The 23,241-nt window shown below is 38.6% G+C and overlaps 2 protein-coding genes across 6 annotated transcripts in view; one reads left to right on the top strand and one right to left on the bottom strand.

Moving 5' to 3' along the window:
• The window catches only part of MADD (MAP kinase activating death domain), a 59,502-nt gene extending 41,892 nt beyond the window's left edge, over positions 1-17,610 (top strand). For all 5 annotated transcript variants that reach the window (XM_064144915.1, XM_064144904.1, XM_064144873.1 and 2 more), the window contains 6 exons: positions 56-220; positions 1,427-1,499; positions 3,151-3,257; positions 9,156-9,225; positions 14,162-14,208; positions 16,047-17,610. In XM_064144915.1, the coding sequence (XP_064000985.1) occupies positions 56-220; positions 1,427-1,499; positions 3,151-3,257; positions 9,156-9,225; positions 14,162-14,208; positions 16,047-16,154 (570 nt within the window). In that variant the 3' untranslated portion in view covers positions 16,155-17,610. The remainder of the gene's footprint in view (positions 1-55; positions 221-1,426; positions 1,500-3,150; positions 3,258-9,155; positions 9,226-14,161; positions 14,209-16,046) is intronic.
• Positions 17,611-21,878: 4,268 nt separating this feature from the next.
• Positions 21,879-23,241, bottom strand: part of MYBPC3 (myosin binding protein C3) — a 54,882-nt gene continuing 53,519 nt past the window's right edge. Inside the window, exon 32 of the mRNA XM_064145689.1 lies at positions 21,879-22,723. Within this exon, the coding sequence (XP_064001759.1) occupies positions 22,487-22,723 (237 nt within the window). The 3' untranslated portion in view covers positions 21,879-22,486. The remainder of the gene's footprint in view (positions 22,724-23,241) is intronic.

Genomic DNA, 23,241 nt, shown 5'->3' with positions numbered 1-23,241 from the left:
TATTGGTACTCAATAAATAATGCTAGAAATCTTACCTAATATTTTGTGCTCCCAGGTATGTGATGATTGCATTGTGCTGAGAAGCAACATTGGAACTGTGTATGAACGTTGGTGGTATGAGAAACTCATCAACATGACTTACTGTCCCAAAACAAAAGTGCTATGCCTTTGGAGGAGGAATGGTCAGGAGACACAACTGAACAAGTTCTACACAAAGAAGGTATAGATCTTATTTCATGCATGCAATACTGAGGGGAAACTGAATAGAAGAAACACATCCTCCATGTGTTGTACTCCATGTTTAGTTAAAAAACAGCATTCTCTCTCCCACACTGGTTACTAAACCACTGTTTAGCAGCAGTTAACAGCTCAGAGATGGTTTAACACCACTGACATTATGCTTTGTTGTTTGCCTGAAGACAATAGTACAATAGGATGCAATTTAAGAAATTCTATATGTTGCTTTTACTTGTTGAGGTGAGGGTTTTGTTAGAGAGAAAGCATCAGTATTATTAACTATGCATGAGTTTTCAGGCTTATAAATGTCACAAAAATACTGTGGTAAATTAATGAGGAAAAAAGCTAAATAAAATTGTGTCTTAATAATTTGAGTTGTTTGTGCTATTTCTAATGAAAAACTCAAACTGATGAAATAGATAAAAATCTTTCTCCATTGGCCCATGTTTGATTTTTATTTCATATTAAGTGCAATTATAAAAAAATAGTTTAAACCTACTGGGGAAACTCAAATAATTCTTTGAAACTCCAGTAACTCCTACATAATCAACAGCAAACAAAAGATAAAGATTTGTAAATGCCAGTAATATATTGAATTATCTTAGAGATTTACAAAGGGGTTAGATGTCTCAAGACTGTAATGCAGATGTGAATACCAAGCAAAGGAAGACAAAAGCAGAGTGCTGCAGAAGTTACCTGGAAAATTAAATGTGTATATCTTGAGATATGGATAGAAACTTCTGCTCTGAGATCATGCCTCAACTATTATTTGATACTGGAGAGAGAAGTTGGAGGAAGATAAGCAAAAGAATATGGCATAAAGAAATGGATATGAATAACAAAAAAGATCATATAGGCACGATCAGCAACATTGGTTGCTGGAAGCTGAAAGAAAGGGAGAGACTTTGAGATTCAGTTACCTAGTGAAGAAAAGCTTGGTTAGATTGCTTATGAGCACGTGGTGAGCCATGAGCTCTTTGCTAGCTTGTGCTGTGAAAGTATATGAAATAGTTTCTTTGTCAACTTGAAAAATACATTTCAGTAATGAGCTGTGGTCGGATTTTATAGGTATTTTGTCTTTGTATGTTACACAGGGCTTGTTCATTTTGTGGAATCTTAGACTCTTGCTGTTATTTTCCCCTTAGCGATTTGGTAACATAACATTTATTACTCTTCTGTCATATGTTAGTGTCGGGAGTTATACTACTGTGTAAAAGACAGCATGGAGCGAGCAGCAGCAAGACAGCAAAGCATTAAACCAGGTACAAGATTTTGCTTATGGGAACATCTGTTGTTTAATCTGCAGTAAACACATGATTTAAAAAATAATGTGAACTCTCTTATCATTTAAATATTTTTAACATTATCTCCTATTGCTTGGAAAATTTGGGATGGATTTGTACAGCTGTATGCAATTTTACCATTACCTTTTCCCCACGTACCTCATTCTAAATGCAAACATAAAGAAAACTCCTGTAAAAAGAAGAGTTATGTGGAACAAGGACTAGCTGCCACTAAAATAGTGAGAAAAGACTACTGAAGTTCAGCTTCACTTTCTCTTCATTGTTGACTAGCTATTCCTCATATTCCCAAGTAAGACGTAGAACTGCTTTGTTCACTTTAAGAATGGAAGCTAACAAATATGCTTGTTAGTGTTAGTGCAGCTACTGTGATGAATTTGCAGCTTTCAGCAGACTTTCAATGTATGAAACTTCTCTATTTTGGGAAGTTTCATACTGGTGTAATTCAGAAGGTGCAGTTTAACCCACTGTCCTTATGTCAGAACAACTTATCCAGTGTAGATGTTCTTTTTAATTTCACACCATCATTTTGGACAGGATAGTATAGTTGTAATGCTAAAACTTTTCTTGCCAAACACCCCTTTTGTTTCCCTGTTGAGTTGAAAATAAAAAAAATGGAAAAGTGGACTTGCAGTTTTGGGAGACAGAGTTCTTGGGAAGATGATTTTTCCATTTTTCTTAGTTCTCAGCGAGACACTGTTGCTGTATGTACCTGGGTAACAAACCTGAGGGTGACTTATTTATGTATTTCTTCCTTGCTGGAGACTATTTGCAGGTTCAGGATAACGTTAGCAAGGTCTTGTATTCACAAGTTTGATTTTTGTTGCAACTATTTACTTTTTTTTCAAGCAGATGCTAGGATTTTGAGAGCCATAATTGGAGGTAGAAACCTCTTTCAGCTCTGTCTTAATGCCAAATATAAAGGACCTACATTTGATACTCATAGCTGGCATCAGCATGGTTGAGAAAATGACTTGTGTTTAAGTCTAGCAACCTTAGCGTTCAACTCCTAACTAGCTGTTGGACTAATTAGCAGTTTTATTTGAGGAGGAGGAAGAACTGGACTTTCACTGAGGGTAAAGATGATACAAGTACCTTAGAAAGCTATTTTAGCAATCTGGAAATAATGCAGGGTTAGAAATGTGCTTGAAAGCTATTTTCCAGAGTTCAGTGGTTTTGTACAAATGATAATTTAGGAAAAAATCATTATAAGAAAACATTCTATCTGAACTGCATGATGCAAGGGAAATGAATATGCCTAGATGTTCTATTAATGTCCTCTATTAAATTGCTGTTGTTGTAACCATGTTGATTTTTTCATTGCTGAAGGCATAAAACAATGCCATGCAGAACCAAGATCCCTTTATGTAACCAGGATAAAGATTGCTGCGATACTTAAAAGTCTAGTGTTTCTCAGAAGGCTGTCAGTAGTGAGTGGAGTTCACTGAAATACTCCCTACTGTTCTTAGTAGTGTCTTTTTGCTATGCACAACAAATGGAAATTAATTTTTTATTGTTTTGTATTTCCCTTCAACTTATCTCATTGCTTTCTGTTCTTTCTCTCTCTCTGGCTTTTTGTTTGGTGTTTTTGTTTTAAATTACCGTATCTCAGGTCCTGAGTTGGGTGGTGAGTTTCCTGTGCAAGATATGAAAACTGGTGAAGGAGGTCTTCTTCAGGTCACACTGGAAGGAATTAACCTGAAATTTATGCACAGTCAGGTATGAGGGAAAACTAGGAGACGACTGTCAGCATGATGCTTTTTGCAGCACGCCAGTACATGTGTTTCCTCTTCCCAGAGCATCTACAAGTAGAAGGGGTAGTATTAAGGGGATGAAAAATGCATGCATATATTTGTATGCAAACATAATATATATATATGTAAAAGTACACTGAAATGAAATATCCTTAGGAAAACTGTAATCAACTGAAGAAAAATGTTGATACAGTTCACTTTCTTTCTGGTGACCTTTAATTGTCTAAGCACAAACCAAATGGTAGCCAGTGTGTGAAGGTACAGTGAAAGTGATGAATAGTAATCTAAACTGCCATAATGCTTCACACTGAACATGCCTTGCTGGCATAAGCAGTTAATTCTTAAAAGGTACAGTGGCGGGCACAGAGGGCAACCTTCTGCATCACAGTTACTTTTTCTTTTGTTTAAATTTCTGTAGAAATTAGTATGAAAATAACATGGGAAGGTGTGTCTTGCTGAAAGTTACAAAAAAAAAAAGGAATAAATACATTCTTTTTTTCCTTTTAAGTAGCAGATCTTGTGGGTTTAGAGGAAACACAACTAAAATTGCCATTTCTTCCTTTCTCTGGATGTTGTTTCTGTTGCTTCCTTTAATCCTTGTGGTTTATTTTGCTTTGTGTTTTTTTGTTTTGCATATGATATTAAATGCATGCTGTGCTAGATAGTAGAATCAGCTGCGGGGGGCCAAGAGAGAGAGGAGCTTCTGTCAGTCTTCTGTGAAGTGTTTTTTCCTTTCCTTCCCTCCTGACTAGACTTCTCTCCCCATACAAGCTTTGTTCTTCTTGAAGGACACATCAGTGTAGAACCGATGGAAGTGCACGTGCATCTCAAACACATATGCTCAGAATCTTTGGTACTTTCCCAAGGTCACAGAAGCACCATGTACCTTTGAGTTCCTATGTGACAGTGCAAGGGACAGAGAATTGTGAACCTCCTTCAGTTTTCTTCCTGCCTGTTAGCAGGGTAGAACCTGGCCTACACCTGACCTGTAGTGTTTCAAACTTGCTCCTGTGGCAGAATAGTCTAACTGACTCAGTTGTAAATTGTAACTTGTTGTCAGATATGCCAACAAAGAACTTCGAAAGGAACTCATTGGTAGCACAGAAGGAATTTTCATAGTTGTGGCAGGTCTAAAGCCTTGGAAAATTAAACCCTAGTCTTGAAGCAACGATTTGGTATCGTTCTAGATGCACATAATAGAAATTGTCCAAAGGTAAGGACGCACCTTAGGAAATATTCTGTTTGATGCTTCTTTTTCTTCTTACACAAGTCAAAAACAATAATGAGCTTAAACTGCTCATCTCTCGAACAGTCTGTGAAGATGACTTTTTAAAAAATGAGCCTCTAGGCATTTCCAGTTATAAAAGATATGTAAGAAAGCAGCCACATCCTCTTCATGTTTTTTAAGTGTGTCAGGAGTCTTCACAAGATGAAGACACTCAGTGTTCAGCACATAGTGAGCACAGATGAAGGAAGAAAGAAAAATTCCACATCTTAGAATGTGTCATTATCCTTCAATTCAAAGCCTTTTTTTTTCTTGAAAGAATGGAATCACATTCTGAAAGAATCCTTAGGTAAACCTACTACTGATTGCTATTACACAACTGTTAGAACCATTACTGGCTGAATTGCCGCAAATAGTCTTGTGCTACCACTAGCGCTCCTTGAGCACCAGCTTCATGCCCTTCGTTACAGAGAACAGGCTTCTAAATGGCCCTCTGTGATGAAAATGATAACATGTTTTCTGGAAGACACATCTCTGCAGGTCAGACTTGAGAAGTATGCTAACTATTGCTCCCTCCTGAACCATCATTCCTCCTCTTCATCACTTTTCCAATGAGGCTGTAGCCAAATGAATTTCCATTTCTTAAGATACACAGTTGTGGAAAACAGACTTCATTTGTTCAGTGTGTTTAATTCTTGGTCTGTTAGATTTACATTGGCAACTGACAAGGACATTCAGTAATGTTTAGTAGACCTAAAGTATATCCTTGTTTTCTCCTTGAAGTCTACCATTTGAGAACCTGTACAGAATGGACGACTGTGGAAATTATGTGAAGGACTTCTGCTAGTTGGCCCATACAGAAAAAAACTCCTCCATTTTCATAATTTGTGGACCTAAAAGGTGTTTGCATTCTCATTCTAAAACTTGCCAACCAGTCTGCTTTCTGAAAAAGAATCTGTTCTAGGTAAATTGTCCTCTCTGATTGCCATAGAAATTGGATTGAGTGGCTAATTCCCTAAAGCAGACTAAGCATATGAATATGACCTTGGAGAAGTGTGGATGTCGTCCAGCTAGACTTCTGTAAGGCCTTTGATGTAGTCCCCAACATGCTTCTCTCCAAGTTGGAGAAATAAATTTGATTGGTGGACTGTTTGGTGAATAAGGAATTGGTTGGATGATTGTATTCAGAGGGTAGTGGTCAACAGTTAATGTCCATATGAAGATTGGTGACAAGTGGTGTCTCTCTGGGGTCCATACTGGGACCAGTGCTGTTTGATATCTTCATCATTGACATAATGGGATAGAGTGCAGACTACACCAAGGTGAGTGGTGTGGTTGACATGCCCTAGAGACGGGATGCCATCCAGAGGGACCTGGGCAAGCTTTATGTAAACCTCAGGTCCTGCACCTTGTGTGGAGCAATCTCTGGTATCAGCAGAGGATGTGGAATTGGGAGCAGCACTGCAGGGAAGGACTTAGAGGAACTGGTAGATAAAAAGATGGATGTGAACTGGCAATGTATGCTCACAGCTCAGAAGGCAAACCGTATTCTGGACTACATCAAGAGAAGTGGGGCCAGCAGATTGAGGAAAGGGATTCTGTCTCTTTACACTGGTGAGATCCCACCTTGAGTACCGTGTCCAGCTCTCGACTCCTCAGAGCAAGAAAAAAACACAGACTTGTGTTTTTGTGTGGGTCCAGAGGAGGGCCATGGAAGTTTTAAAACCTCTACTTCGAAGAAAGTCTGGGAGGGTTGTTAAGCCTAGAGAAGAGAAGGCTCTGGAGAGACCTTATTATGGCCTTTCAGTACTTAAATGGAGCCTGTAAGAAAGATGGGGACAAGGTTTTTAGCAGGGCCTGTGATGGTTTTAAAGTAAAGGTGGGTAAATTTAGACTAGATAAAAGGAAGAACTTTTTTATGATGAGGGTGGTGAAACACTGGCACTAATTGTCCAGAGAAGGGATAGAAGCCCCATGGCTGGAAACATTCAAGGTCATTAAACTAAGGGATTCCTATTGCTCTGTTTTGTGGACATGGTAGAGAATTCATTTAGGGCATAAGAAAGGGTGTTTCCACTTATAAAAAATAAAAATGACTGGAGTCTGCTCTGTCCTATGTGAGAAGGCTGCACATACTAACTCAGTATTAGCATAGTGCTTTTTTTCATGGAATTGTTATTGAAGGCTCTTGATTTCAGTTTGTATACTTTCTCACTGCCTCGTGGTCTCCTCAGGAAATATCTTAGCTTTGTGGTGGGCCAACCTGTTACTGACTAGTTGTACTAGTTGTCTTCAGTGTTGACAAATTGTGTCACCATGTTGGAATCACATACAAGTTTAAGGAAGAATACTCTATATGTGCCCAGCAGCTCAGAGGAAGTCCTTGGAATAGGGAGGAATCATTGGCACTTTATTCTGAGTTTACATCTACAAATTGTGTGGTAATACTGGGACTCAATAACTGTCCCCATTATGAATTCATATGTGTAAAAAATAGATGGAAGCTTAATAAAATGTAGCAGGCCCATCTACAGTAGGATCCACACTGAGTGCTCTGTCTTGAAGAACCACAGTTTCCCTAGGGTAAGTAACTGTTATTTCCTTTGCATTTGTTTTTTTTGATTAAGAGGAGAGCATCTCTGTCCCTTAAGCAGTATAGCAAGAAACTACCTTTCAAATCATGTGTCTTCTGAAAACTGGTAACTTAATGTAATTGTGATGAACTCCACAAATTCTCATCCTGCTCATAACTCTTGTGGGAATTCAGCACACCTTAACATGAGCACCTTGGGCGTCAAGTCTTTTAGGCAAGTCTTCACTGTTACCAGGTGAAACAACCAATGTTTTACCTGAGCCTTTCTTCTGAGTTTCTGAATTTTGTACTTCACATTACAATAAAAAAAAAACTTTTAAAGAGAAAATGTTACAGGAAAAATAAACTAAGCACTATAAAAAGGGTATTCTGTTATTGACTTGTTTACTCCACAGCTATTCCTAAAATAGTAACATGGTTTTGACCAACTAAACTGATAGGAACATGGGTGAAAACATGCAAACAAAAAGATGGGATTAAGTCTCCTCTCCCTTGAATGTAAGCAGAAAACAAGCTTCAGATTTTCTCCTTAAGTGGAAGTTTTGGGTTTTTTTTAATTGAGAAAAAAAATCTTGGTTCTATTTGTTAGCTCCCTGATAATGAAAAGAGACTCTCCTCTGACTTGAAATTCAGCCTGACTTCTCTTAGGTGTGCAGTGTATTTACTGATCTGTGTTGATACAGACAAGCCTATTTCTTAACCCCTCCATAATTTCTGGTGCTGACTTCCTTTGCCTTTCTTGCAAGGGTAGCATGTCATCTGCGATTACAGGAGCGTTGCCGATACTGGATTCAGGAGGATTGCAGAGTTTCCCTTTTTTAAAAGACAGCGAATTTTCTCTAGTTCTCTAGCTCCTGAGATAATAGTGTCATAAATATATGGATACTGAAAATACCAGTCCAGACTGTCATCATAGAATCTTGCAAGAGTCTCTCTAAGATGTTTGACGCAGATTTACACTTACTGTTAGGGCAGTGTTACTCTGTTTCTCTTGCCTTGTAAAAGCAAGTATGTTAGAAACTGGAATATGGAATTGATTAGTAGTATCACTTTCTGCAGCTTCTTATGTTTGGGTAATGACTCTCACCCTTGTGGAGATGTGCTTGTAAGAAGTTACTGGTTTGTGTCTTGCAGCAGTTGAATATTGAGCAAACACGTTATACTCAGAGAATTATTTATGCAATGTTGGCATCTAGGTTCTGGACTGAAAAACCTAGCCATGTAGTTCAACTGTTTTGTCTTTTGGGGTTCACTTATGTAAAACACAAGTTTAAGGCAGAATTGTTTCCTGAACGACTGCTTAGCTGGCAGCAATCATATATGAGGTGAGCAAATAGAGAAGAGTTCAAACTCTTCACATCCATTGTAAAGCAGAAGACTGGTAGTGACTGCTGAAGGAGGCAGTTTCAAGAGTAAATATTCAGGTCATATGTCTTGAACTGTAGTAAAAGCTTAAATGGCAAGGCTGTCAGGGAGAAGGAAGTCTACAACTACAATAGGTCAGGAGGATCAATGTAAGAATGGGAAGTGTAGTGGCCCTTACCTGCCCTCTGTGCTGGAGGAGGATGCATGGAGGGGCAGAAACTAGCTGGGATGAATCAAAGGCTACAAATTCTGCCAAATTTGGGAGCCAGCTTTTTCCTCGTCCTCCTCTTCTGTTGTATTTCAGATGTGTTGGTATTCTTTTTGCAATAACTCATTTGAGTGCCTGAAGGGGTAGCAATGTTGGATTTGTCAGAGTTACTAACTCCTTCGTTTCTCTTCCATGCTTTCTCCTCCTGCAAGGAGCGGAAGGTACTTCATCTTCTGCTGTCTTCGCTTCTTAGCACTTTTAAGTTGTTGATTTCTAGCATTGTGGCAAGTTTGTCTTTCGAATGTTTATTTCACCCTTTATTTATATATTAAACTAAATTAACTGATAGTGTATGCTGTAACACTTCAGGTTGTATCTGCTGTGATGATGTTTTTGTTTAATTTTGGTTTTTGTTTAAAAGGAAAAAAGAAAATGACTAATTTTACGTTGCTTTTCCTCATGTTTCTTCTAGGTTTTCATAGAGCTGAATCACATTAAAAAGTGCAATACTGTGCGAGGAGTCTTTGTCCTGGAGGAATTTGGTAATTACATTATTTTGATATTAGGTCTGTACTCACATGGCAGTAACTCAAATATCCAGCCCTCAGTTCAGAGTTGCACTGCAGTTTCAAAGATGGGAGAGAAGTGTAGTTGCACATGAGAAATTGCCTGAGAGATGGGTGACAACATTAAAATATATAGATTAATTTTCATCATACTAGGATTTGTGGCCTAGGTGTGTTTTGTTAACAGAGAAGGTGCTTTGAGTCTTCTGAAACAAGCAGAACAAGAGTTAAACTTGGGTGTGTGTAGGAATTTTCTGTGATATGTTCCTTTTTCATCTGAGAATCCATTTATGAGCAGGACTTGCTCTTTCTTAATGCACCATGCTTTCATTAAAAAGAATTACTGCTGGTTGCAAAGTTTCCTTTTTGCTCTATGTAGAATTTATTTTTTATTAAATGGAGTAGAATGTTTTTTGTCAGCTTGGTCTCTATTCTTGTTTCCAAGTGTGACTGGTAAAGAGTAGAATCATAGAATCAACCAGGTTGGAAGAGACCTCCAAGATCATCCATTCCAACCTAGCACCCAGCCCTATCCAGTCAACTAGACCATGGCACTAAGTGCCTCATCCAATCTTCTCTTTAAAACCCCCAGGTATTGCGACTAAGAACAGAAATTTTGTGCTGGTTTGGTCAGTTATTGCTCTGATGTAGAATCTGCCTCCAAGCAAAGCAGATTCCTACTCTAGTTTGAGGAAGATTCTGGGTCGCTATTCTGTGTCAGTGTCATTCACACTGTGCTTAACTAGAGTGAATAAAATGAGCAACTTCAGACACAGCTGACTGGAAGAGTGATCCACATGCTTCTCTTGAAATAGTCCCCAAACTCTTGTTGATTTATTCTTTCACTTACCTGTGAGTTATTTGTCTAGAAAAATAAATAGTGTATTTATGAAATATCTAAAAAGAAGATAAAATGACAGCATTCTTTCCACAGTAGACAAGATTCCATACTTTGGCTTTTAATCAGAATCTAAATTAACAACCCTCTTTACTAAACCTCTCATTATTGTTTGGTGTAGTGAAGAGAATGCTCTGGCTGAGGGATTCTCTCTTAATGTGAGATTGCTGAAATTAATGTCTTTGTTCATAACAATGTGTTGTCTGCTTTTGTAGATGAAAAAAAAATGATAAGGCATTCAAATGAAGAAGCTTTTTTTGTTTCCCATGAATTAGTCTCCCAGAACTTTGGCATTTGAATTTGTGAACAATTTTTTCCTGTTTTCTGAACATGTCATTCATGATTCAAGTGATCACATCAGTGTATTTAAACTCTGAACGTTTTTAGATAATTTACATGTTCAGAAGGTGTCTGCACTTCATGGATGACTATTCCTGTGATACCATGTTTTCACCTTAATGTGATTCGTTTTACTACTCACAGAAATTGCTTAAGATTGTAAAAGGTTATTGATGAGCTTTTCAAAGAGGAGAGTTCAGAAGCCATGAAAGTAGCTTAAAGAGTAATTTCAGCTTCTGAAACCTTTAACTCAAAAGAAGTTATTTGGATCAGAAGTGAATTTTGGCTCACTTTTTGAGAGGTTTTAGAACAAAATAGTTCTTTTAATTTTGTATTGTTCAAGGAGAAAAAAAACAGTGCTTGACTTTATTATTTCCAGCCAGCTTCTGTTGATGACTGTGTAATACAGCATTTAGCCCCTAAATAATATCTTCAATGACTCTAAGAAAAACAAAATATTTTTTACAGGAGATTTTGTAATTAAGGGCCTGTTGCAACAGCTAGAATTGTAATTTGGAATTTATGAAAGAATCGTGTTAAGAGGTAATTTAAGATAGGCTGGGAGTTGGACACTGCAAACAAAACCTGAGAAACTGAACTAGTTAAATTAAAAATACCCCTCTCCCAAACCAGAGGTTAGAGACAAGTACCAATTTTAAAGCACCCAGTGAGATGTACATTTTGCCCATCTAGCTGGTAAAGAGAAAGAAGAAAGGCAGAAAGATGTTGCAGGGAAGCTAACCTTTTTTCTTGTGCATAGATGTGAGACCTCCTTGGAGCTGCTTTTGGTTGTTCTAAAGATGGGAAGATATGCCAGTCTGTCCTGTTCATGTTTGGTTTTTAATAGTAAACTAACAGCATTCAGCAGAAACTTGCGTGCTCTTGAGAGAAAAACTGTTTAGCTGTGTTAAACATGATGAACTTTGCAGTCAGATTCACTATAGGAGGAGTACACTCTTCTTGGGAAGGCAGAGAGTGGTAAGCGTGCATACTCCAGTCAGATGGGAAATGATCCAGTTTAAGATTTGTTTGATTTTGCCAAGCAAGAGCATTCCAAGTTTAGTGATATCACAGTAGGAGATTACAGGTCTGTTTGTGTTAACGATGAGTTTAGATGGCAGCACAAAAGTTGGAATTGTGATTTCAGAGCAGGATGCAAGCAGAAGTTCAGGAATTGCTGCCCACAAATGGAAGTGGAGATTTAAGTAAGTGAGGAAATGTAAGGCTCTTCCCTCTGGAATTTGAGTTACTGCTGCGTACTTGTGCTTTACTTTCTTGTGGCCCCTTCATCGCCGCTGCTATGAAAACCTTCATTCTCCAGCAGGTAAAGTGATGTCCCCTAAATTCATTCTGTGCTAGTGCCATATTTGCATTCACAGGACCACAGGCTGCAGGATGATGCTCAATAATTTAATCCCTTCATCCATGTAGTTCCAACAGCATCAGCAGTAACTACTAATGTTAGAAGAAGAGTACTTCTGTTAATCTCTTAATTTGAGGCTTGGATCTTCTTCCTTTTTTTTTCTTCTTTTATCTTTGTATTTTACAGCAGTAGTGCTTTGACTTCTCTGAGCATAAATCCAAACCCACTCTTTTTAGTCCTCCTAACTCAGTCTTCTTAGAAGAATTTTCCCCACTAGAAGGACTGTGAAGGAGGACTTAAGACAGCTAACTGACTGTGAAGCAGGCAGACAGTATCTTGCCTAGGTGCACTCTTGTTCCCTCTCTTTCTATTCTCAATGATACAGGACTTCCAGCTTCCCTTCTCTCCTTCCCTCATGCCACAACGTCCTTACAGCTTTCTTATCCTGCTTTTTGAAGAGTATGTTGAACTTTGAAGGTTGTTTTTTTTTGAGGAGTATGAGCAGTTGTATGTTATCCAGTGGTCAGTGAGACTTACACAGCTGTAAAAGTCCTACCCTATTTGGCTGTGGCACCAGCCTTACTCCCACCTTTATCCTCTGGTGACATGGAGTTGATTTGGAACATCTGGTGCCAACGGGTAAGGTAGCTTGGATGTGCACCTCCTTATCTCCCTGACTAGTCACTGGTATCACTGGGGCAGTGCAGCCTGGGTATGCACTTCCCTTCTTTATCAGTCTTTAATGTAACTGCCAAGTCCAAGAAGAGATTATTGAAAAGCCAAACAAAAATACTACTTTGTGCAATATTATTTTGTATATGTTTTTCCAAAATGACATTACTGTGACATATGAGAATTAGTGGCACATCTGGAGCTTTTTCAAACCCAGTCTGCACTGCCTACTTTTGGCCCCTTAGAGTGTGATCTGTCTCCCTCCAGCATTTAACCGTGCCATATCATAGTTGAAAAGATGACATTTGCATGGATAGGTTTTGTTGTGGACTTTTTCTAGTTATTCATACTGAACTCATCTGCCTCTCTTTCTTGTCAGTAGTACTGTGTGTAATAAAACATTTACCTTTCCTGGTTTGGTTTTCATAATTTCTGTATTGCTGCTTCTGAATTTTTTTGTTGTGACTGACACAGAAATTCCATGGCAAATTTCAGCTGTTCTGGAAAGAGAAGTATTCAGAGTTGGTCTTGGTATTCCACTGATCTTAACATTTAAAATTTGCCATCTGTATGTTCTTAGTGTAGTCTTTGTTCTTCCCTGGTGATTTCTAATGACATCTATTCACAACTATGTTTGTAGAACAAGTGTGGGTCAGAGGCACAGTTCAGATGCAGTGCACACTGATGGGATGGTTGCAGCATGGTATTTTATGCATTCCAAAATGGGAACAAGAGACAAACGTTCTTTAGCTGTATTATGGTTGTTTCCTTTCTGTTAGTTTGAGGCAGTGCAAGGGAGAAAGAGGAAAAATTGTGGATAATTGTTTTTGTTGGGGGTTTTTTGGTTTTATCAATGCCCCAATGTTTGTTGTATATGAAGTCTTCTAAAAATTGTAAAGCTTGGCATTTTAAAAGTGCAGGTAGCTGAAGCCAGTATTTTCTTTTAAGGAAACTTGTTCAAAAGCAATAGATGTTTTCAGTGAGTATCTCAAGTAGATGCCATCGCACACGTCCTGAACAGGAGAATGAACAGCTTGAGAAACTGGAAGCAGAGCTGGGAAACAGTCTACTAGTTTAGCACATTTCCAGTTTTCTCCTTCTACTTTTCCCCCTCTAGATTTCACTAATTTTCTACAGTCCCCAACAGTTCTTTTGAAATCTGTTACTCAGCAGAGAAGGAATCAGACCTCTAAAGGAGAAATTCTTTGGGAGTTACATACTGTCAGATTCATGTGGAATTCTTGGCTTATGTTTTGTCATAGCAGACATTAGGTTATGTTTTGTTACGAAGCATATTTTGTCATTGATTTTGCCATCTAGCAGAAGTAAACAGCCTGAGAAAAGCCAGAGTCTCTAAGAACCATCAAATATCTACTATGATTTTCCAAACAGAGGCAGTGACATTTTTTTGCCAACCTGACTAATTTATTCTGACATTGCCAGTATCTTCAAGGACATATGTAATGTAAATGAACAGAAGGAGGAGCATCTAGAAGTGAGGGATAGTGAGATGCCCTGTACCCGCACCTGCTATCTGTGTGCATCCTTTCCCTTTCCTGTGGGAACATTGTGCTATTTGTTTCCCCTTTTCCTCTCGTTTTTTGAACTTCTTGTTTTGTCTCTTGCCCGTCCGGTTTTAGTTCCTGAAACTAAAGAAGTGGTGAGCCACAAGTACAAGACGCCAATGGTGAGTCAACTGAGATGCCTTCTGGTAGTTCTTTAAAGGAATTATCTTTACATTTTCATATCTGGAAAAAAATTACATTGACACTGCAGGATTTGCAACGATGATACTACAGTGAATCACCAGCTGCTCTTTTATGGTAGCTTTCCTTATGGGAAGGCAACAAAACTCGGTGATAGTTGTTTCTGTGAAACCAGGGGAACTCACAGGTAGTGCAGAAAGTGTGGTCTCTTTTGTTAAGAAACAGAGTAGGTGGTTTGTCATGAACTTTAGCACATAAGACCTAGTGTAACTATTGAAATTAATGCAGAACTTAATCCTTAATCCACAGGGCAGCTGGAAAGAGAGACTAGTTGACAAGTTCCTGTACGTAAAATGCTTACTAACTGAACTTAAGACAAATGCCCATTTCTTATGACAGTGAACAGGGAGATGCAAGAGAGCAGTGCAAGTGCTGATTGTGCTATATAGCTCAGTTACTGCTGTGGTTTAGTATTCATTGTAATGTTTTTTAACACCAGCAGTTGATAGTGGTACTTGGCACTTGTACACAGTTCAACGATCAGGCTTACATGCACTTAGGAGGAAATAGAAGCCGATGATTATCATCAGAACTGAAATTTCTTCAGTTATTTGATGTCTGAAGTGCAGCATGTGCACTCAGTGAATGCATGAAAACTCAGTCCTTCAAGCAGAGAGGGAAAAACTACTTGAAGAAGCTACAAATGTTTTAGAAACAAAACAGTTAGAATCTGTGTAATTTAAGAAGCAGATTGCTGCATCTTTTAATAGAAAAAGGCAGTTTAATGATAATTATTCCTCTTTCACATGAGTATTTTGGTTCATACTATAATATACTAGGTTGTTAGGCTCGTTGCCTTTACAAGGATGATAAATGTCAGTTTACAAGATCAGAACTTTTAAGATTACCAGAATAGCCAGCATGAGAGTTAGGACATAAAATAAGTCCTAAGTCTTACCTTCACTGAATTGTGCTACTGGTCGCATGCTAAAAGTGAATTTTCTGTTAAATAATAGCACATTTAATCAGTAACTGTGAATGTTGCTGATGCCACATGAAACCCTCTGCTTTGAGGTAGTGGTAACATTGCTTAACGTTCTCCATATGAAACATGCAATGTTGAGATGTAAAGTATTTTTCATAAAGAAAAGGGGGGAAAAAGGCACTTCTATTGTTGGTGGATTCACTAATGTTGGTTCAAAATTACAAGGATTCGAAGTCCTTGTAATCTTTGAGCATAAAAGGATAGTTTTGACTAAGGAAGAATCTCACCATCTCATGAGTCAAGGTACAGTATTATTGCATGTTTAGTTTTAGTCTTTTTAGTTATCTCTTTTAGTCCCTCCCAGGAAATTTTGTTTAACTTCATATGACGGACCAAAAGCAAATCATAGAATCAACAAGTTGGAGGAGACCTCCCAAGATCAAGGTCATCCAGTGCAACCTATCATCCAGCCCTATCCAATCAGCTAGATCATGGCACTAAGTGTCTCATCCAGTCTTTTCTTGAGCACCTGCAGGAGATGGCATTTCCAGCTTAGCATCCTCTTCTTAAAAATTATTAGGATCATTCTGTGAAACAGCTATGCTTTTTCTATTTATTTTTTTAATCCCAAAGAAGGTTTTTTATTTACAAGTATTTTTTTTCTCTATCTGTCTCAGTTAGATGGTAGCATGGAACCATTTTCCTTCTTTCTGTGTGTGGCCAGAGTAGTTGTCCCGTGAAGGAAGACATGCATCAGAAAGAAAAGTGTGCAGTGGATTTTGTGAAACCCTAAATCATGTGAATTTCATTATGTCCTTTTCAAAATTCTTGTAGGCTCATGAGATCTGCTACTCCGTGCTGTGTCTCTTCTCTTATGTGGCTGCCATTCGTGGAAGAGAGGCAGAAAACAAAAGCAAACCACCTCGACCAGTTTCCAGTTGAATATAATGGGAAGTTCCTGCCCTTTAGCACATTGACATGCAGTACTCCCATTTTTACTGCTGTTACTGGAGTTCACTTTACCGTCTTCTATGAGAACTTGATTAATTTACGTATGACCCTGCAACTCTTTCCCCATAGAAAAACCTGAGACTTCACTGCTCAGTCTCCTTCTGAAGTCATCCTTAGTGGAGTTTTCATATGAGCTGTTAATCAGTTTTGAGCATCAGCAACCAGCTGTGAGTGACCTACTCTGGCCTTTCCTTGGAATTCCCTTTTTCTTAAGATGACTAACAGCTCAAATTTGGGATTTTCTTGTTTGTTTCCACTAGTACTTGTTACAGATTAACCACCTCACAACTGCAGGCTTCTGCTTTCAGATTGTCTAGTATGTGCACTGTGGAAGCAGTCTGGTCCTGCATGTTAAATGTAGTGGGTTTATTTTTTTTCTTCTGTGTTGTTCATCTTTACTCATCAACATTATGAGTTCACTTAGGTCTTCAGACACTTTTGGAAGAGATGAACAAACTAGGTATCATACTCTTAAAATAACATGTGACAGTTGAAGTTTGGATATTAAATTGGTTCATCTGTGGAGAAGACTGCTTCTCAAGTGGGAAAAGGAGAGAGAAACTTTGAAGGCAGTGTATTGTGAAAACCCTGACACTTCATGGATTGTGTGTGATTTCAAGCAGGAGTTAGGTAAAATTTGTCAGTATATCAGCAGTAAACAGATGCATATAAGCATCACCTAAAGCAATTAATCACAGGGATTAGAAAATTACTAAGGGAACATAAAAATTGCTGACAGTTGGCAGAAGTACATCTTTTTGGGGGTTTGAACTATACACAAGATATTTCTATAACTATCTGCAGAACATGTTGAGAAGCCCAAAGGATTCTGCTGTCTGCAACTTTTTAAAGCTATTTCCTTCTTTCCCCCCCTCCAATTTGCAGCTGTAATCTCAAGGAATCTTGCAAATACTGTGCAATCTCAAGGAATCTTGCAAATACTGTGCTAATGTGTAATGAAACTGGCACAGTAAAAGCTATCCCTCATATTCCTTACTTTAGGCCGCAAATGAATGATTTTTGCATCATGGGTTTGTTCAATTTTGTGTTTGTTTGTGGTTTTTTTCCTTTTCAAACCATACTGCACTTGTCCAGAAAGCTCTTAGGATGCTGGAAGGGAGAGACTGTCTAGAGAAAATAATGTTACGTGTAAAATATCTGGGGAAAAACTACTCTGATGCAAGCTGATATGTTGTATGTTTTGACATAGAACTCTTGAGTACATGCACCCAAAAGTAACCCTATTTTGGCTTGATCAATGTATCTACTGTTTCAAATGGAACATAGTAATGGGTGATGAAATGATGTAAATATTATAGTGCCACATCTATTTATAGAAACTGTACAGCTGTCTGAATGTGAAAATAAAATGTCATTCAACCAGCAACTGGTTTCCATCCTCCTGTGCTTTTCTGTTGATGTGACTTATCTGAAACTAATGTGATTATATGCAAAATAGATTGTTCATATAGATGAAATAATGAAAAAGAGAAGGCGATGCATGGAAATCTGAATTTCTTTCTGGTTAAGCAATCAAATGTCATCTCTGGGTTTTTTTCTTATGTAAGATCTGTGCAATTTCTAAATAAGGAAAAAATATAGAGTGGGGTTTTGGGGGTTTTTTTGCATACATGCAAACAGAAGCAAAATGTAAGGGATTATTCATCATTACCCAATGTAAAGGCAAAGCTGAAAGTGGGGAAAACCTGAAAAACAGGTTTTTTTTATTCCTTTTTTCCTCCCCCCCCCCCATTTCCCTCTTTCTCTTTTTAAATTTTTTCCCCTTTTTTTCTTCCCCCCCCTTTTTTTTTCTTCCCCCCCCTTTATTTCCTTTTTTCCTCCTTTTTGCCGTTTTTTCTTTTTTCCTCCTTTTTTTCCTTTTTTCATTTTTTCCCCCCTTTTTTTTCTTTTTTCTTTTTTCTATTTTTTCCTTTTTCCCTTTTTTCTTTTTTTTTTCTTCTTTTTTTCTTTCTTCTTTTTCTGAGGCTAGATCTTCATACAGCAGTATCTCTTTTTTAATCATTTTTAATCTTCTTGATACTTCTGTATTACAGGAACAGTTAAGACTAAAACAGTTTTGGTTTACAGGAGGTGTTCCATTTGCTACAATACTGGGTCCCAGGTAAGTAGACAATTTTAATTTTTTGATTAATTCAGCATATACTACATACAGTTCCTTTTTTATCACTGTGTTTTTGCAAGTGACCTATAATCATAAATTACAGAGACTGCTGCAAATTCTGCTGAGAAACTTCAATCTGGAAGAAGACATTTAAAAAGGCCTGGCCCTGATCCATGCTACAGTACAGGTATTTGGACACAGGGAGGCAGCGTCGAGCACATAGCGCGGTCAGTGGGATGCAATACCAGCATTTGGACAGCGGGTGGCAGAAGCAATGAGGGGCAGCGTGGTCATTCGGGTGTAGTGCCGATATTTGGACATAGGGAAGCAACAGTGAGCACACGGAGTCCAGTACCGATATTCGGACACCGAGTTTCAGTAGCGAGCAGATGGAATGGGGTCTTTTGACACAAGGCAACAGCAGCCTTGACGCTGCGGTGTAGTATCGCTATTTGGACATAGGACGGCAGCAGCGAGCATACAGCTAGGTCATTGTTATGTAGTATCAGTTTTGAGAAACTGGGTGGCAGTAGTGAAAACGAGGATTGGCCATTGATGTGCAGTACCGCGGTTTGGACACCGGGTGGCAGCAGCGTGCAGAATGGCGAGATAACCGCGGTGCAGTACACAGTCTTGGCCACAGCGCGGCAGCAGCTAGCACACTGAGCGGCCACTGTTATGTAATACCACTGTTTGGACACGGAGGGGCAGCAGCGTGCAGAGTGGTCGGGTCACTGCTGCAGTATCCGGTTGTGGCCACATTGCGGCAGCAGTGAGCATGCAGCAGCTGAATCACTTGTTTATGCAGTGCCGGTATTGGGACACAGGGTGGCGGTAGTGAGAATGCGGATTGGCCGTTAGTATGCAATACCGATATTTGGACAGAGGGTGGCAGCAGCAAGCACGCAGAGCGGCCAATGATAAGCAGTACCGCTATGTAGACACACGGGGGCAGCAGAGTACGGTGTAGTCGGGTCACTGTGCTGCAGTGCCCATTTCTGGACACAGCGCGGCAGAAGCGAGCACACTGCTGTCCCTGCTGTGCGGTACCATGCGCTGGTAACTGCGTATGCAGTCCATGCTTTAGAAACACAATTTTGTAAAGTCCCTTCTAGAACTGATCAGAGAAAGTTCAGCTCTCACGGAGGCACCTCCCCCCTTTTTCTTCTTTCAATTTGTGAGCATTTTTTATTGTCGGAATTTACACTTTGGGGAATACTATTTAGAAACCCAACTAGAGTATGCTTCTGTTTTGCTGCATTTTTATTGGGATCTGAATTTAGTTCACTCTTTGTCATCGAAAGCTTTGGAAGTTAAAACTAGTATGTATTTTTCATGCAAAAGCACGGCATTACCTTAGAAGGCCCAACAGAATTAGATTCTAACTATTCTGCATTGCACTGCAGGAAGTGGTATCTTGGCCTTTTTTTTTTTTTTTTTTTTGGCATGCATTTGTCAGCAGTTTGAGAACATCAAAAGAATAGAAAGCATATTTGTGAGCACTAGGAATTTAATCAATTGCACATCTCTATCATCTGTGGTTTTATTATGAAGATATATTCACTTTCTTAGTAGAACTAAGGTGTTGTGTCAGACAGGCTTTCCCATTTCAGCTGGCATGCTTGGATGAAGGGTAGTTGCGTGACTTCAGTTCCTTTATGTTGATTCTTACCAAAGTCAGTCTTCCTGGATTAATTTCATCTTCCCACCTTCTCTTGTACTGTGATCATGTAAAAGTATTTTCCAAACAGAAGCTACTAACAGCTACTGCAGATCCCAAAAGAACCCCACCCCAAACACTATTCAGACTAGCAGGTGAGAGACCAGAAATGCCATTATGTCATTTAACTGCACAAAATTGTCTGCAAAAATACATGCATACAATTAATAGACTTCCAACAGCCTTCAGTACTGTTTGGCAACAGCGAGTTTGTTGTAGGCATTACTGATTCAGCCAATGCACACTGTTATCTCAGTAGATTAGCACAATGTCTATGACTGGCCACAGAAACGTATAATAACTAGAGTTCTATGCTAGTGTCTTTTTAACAGCTGGAAAACCAGTACTGAGCAATTATCAGATAAGCTATTTTCTGTATAAAACAGAAAAGCAGCCAATGTTGTGCTTTGGATGTGGATCTCCTTAAGTGCATGGAAGTGAGTACTTTGAGCAATCCTAGAAAAAGCAGTAGGAATGAAAGTTACTTTCTGTCATGTAGAGATTAGGATAATGAGAGGTGACTAAATATTGCAAATAGTACTTTAGTGTTACTTGTTTCTTGTGAACAGTGTCACAATTCTGCGAAAACAACTGTTTGTTTCAGACATTACTAATAGACTGGATTTGCATCTAATTGTAATATTTGTTGGTTGTTTTTTATTCAGAAGTATCTTGTGTATGTAAGGAGGAGAGAAGTTTTCTTTTTATTTCCCTCAAGTTTTTCATGTGGAGACATGGGCAATGTAACTAAAACAGATGCATGAAAAGAGGAAATATTGTTCAAAAATAGGCTACGTAAGCAGGACACTACAAGACACTGTACTCCTAGGACATGTACATTAAATGACTTATAAGATAAGCAAGACTTATATGTAACTGAAATTATCCCTCATTAATTTCTTCAGTTTTCTTCTTTTCCAGTTCCATTCTTATGCTGGGATAGAGAATGGGGACAAAGATTAATTGTCAAGTACATTACCTGATTTTTGGCTTTTTTAATCTAAAATGTACATTGCAGTTCTAGATGCATTGTGATTCTGCTTGCTTAATTAAAGCAGTGCACGCAGATTATTGATAATAGTTAGCTGTGTATTAATAACCATCTCCTAGAGGGAGTGCTGGTAGTGAGTTAAGAAATAAAGTCACTCAAGTACTCTGTTATTCCTACTGCCACAGTGTATCGAGATCAAGACCCGTGAAATCATGACTTTGAAATAAACCAAATAAATTACCTTGCAGGAATGTGACCTTAGTATGATTATGGAAAAGACAAACAGAAATCAAAGCAAGTACACACCTACAGCCCCATTATAAAAATTCCCAAAGTCTCTCACATGATTATCTAAGGACTGTTTCATTTTATGCCTAACCAAAAAGCCATTGCTCCTTTGTCTAGCTGAGTTACTTTGATTCATACCTTGGCTTGCAGATGAAGTTCTACTGAGGTGCTAGAGAACGACAACAACAAAAAAAAACATTATCAGATATTAAAGGATATTGGTTTTAAATCAAGAGTTGATGCTGAGGGTGAAATATAGAAGCTTTATAGCAGTTGTCTTTACGTGATGGTTCCAGATGTACTATTCCAAAAGCAAGCTTCGGAAGATGGTAACACTAAGCCATTCTTATAGTGCACAGTACAACAGTGAACAGCAATACTTCAAGCTAGCCCTTGAACTGAAAGCAGCACGTGTCAATAAGCTGCTGCATACATTGCAGCCAGACATTTCATAGCTTGCTGCCGAGTCCCCACTGGGGACATCAGTGCCCAGCACAGCAAGGTGTGCTGCATGCACATTCCTGACTGGGCACAGAGTCAAAGATAAAGGTCTGTGCTGTGCAGAAATGCCAGAGGTATGCCAGAGGTTTGCCATGGTGAGAATGGATCTCCGTCTCTGGCTGTTATCCACGTCACTCACAGCTTTCTGTCTTTTGATGAGCCCTTCAATTGGTTTGTGTTGACAAAGGGGTACATTAGTAGCAGCTCTAGCAAAAATACTTAGTTGGCATTTCTCACTGTGTTATAAAGATGTGACCTTTCTTTTCGCTGGCTTTTCTGACAAAATCAGTTCTCAGTGTTTGAAAAACATTGTCATCTGTACTACAGATGCCATCTGTACTACATTTCACACATGTCTAACTTGTAATGACTTCATTTCAATTTTTCCATTACAGATTATGGCACAAGATGACTGTAAAATTATCCACAAAGCAGTCTTTGTTGATGGATCTTCTCTAGAAATAGTAAGTCAGAATCATAGTAACTGCCCACCTTCAGACCTGTATTACCTATCATTAACAATTTAGAATGAAAACTAGCAGTTCTGATGGTATGTGTAATTAACAAACTTTTCATGTGGCACCACAGAACTCAGGCTCAGATAAAAAGAAACCATAACGCATCTATTTTTCTTTAAGCTGTTATTCTTTCTTGGCAGAATTAGCTTTATTCCAAAGATTCCTCTGATTACCTCTGACATCCAGTCTGCACTCTATTTCAGCTTCACCACACTCATTAACAGCTTTACAGGTGTAAATGCCGCCGTCAAATGGGGTGGGTTTCCGGATCTCCAGCGTCAAGACACCCTGCTTACTGAACATGCGGTATTTAGCATCCCCAGAGAGGTCCATTTTGTTTTTGTACCAGAATATCTTTGGCTGAAGAACACAGAAGGATAATTTTAAAAGAGAAGGTAGCAAATGAAAGAACATAGATCTGATCTTACAGCTTTCATTTCATCGCCAAAGTTTTATGCATTATGAGGGCTACATCTGTTACGCAGCAGTGTTAATGGTTTTTGAAGGAACCTTTCCTCATTCAGTACAAATACAACAAACAAATAATCCAAATGTTTAATATTTTCTTTAACTCCCAAGTAGCATGTAGGGAACATGGGTCAATATCACAGTTAAAAGAAAAAGTTTTTGAAAGGAGACTGGCTACAAATTAATTCCTTTGGGAGCGATTTAATTGTGCTTGTTAAAATCTATTTGGCTGCTTCAAACATCTTACAGAAGGGGACTTAAACTGCACAGATTATTAGAGCAGAAGTGTTGTAACGGTCCACACATGCTGAGTGGCCTACTTGGAATGCCAGGGTTTGGGTTTTGAAAGGGTTTTCCAAATAGTTTTGCAAACCTTTAGTGATTTCAGGAATTTCAAAATAAAGTTCCTG

Source organism: Pogoniulus pusillus, chromosome 1 (genome assembly GCF_015220805.1).
Source record: "Pogoniulus pusillus isolate bPogPus1 chromosome 1, bPogPus1.pri, whole genome shotgun sequence".
In the NCBI taxonomy this organism is placed as follows: Eukaryota; Metazoa; Chordata; class Aves; order Piciformes; family Lybiidae; genus Pogoniulus; species Pogoniulus pusillus.
The sequence above is the reverse complement of the archived record's forward strand: the minus strand, read 5'-3'. Positions and strand labels throughout refer to the sequence as shown.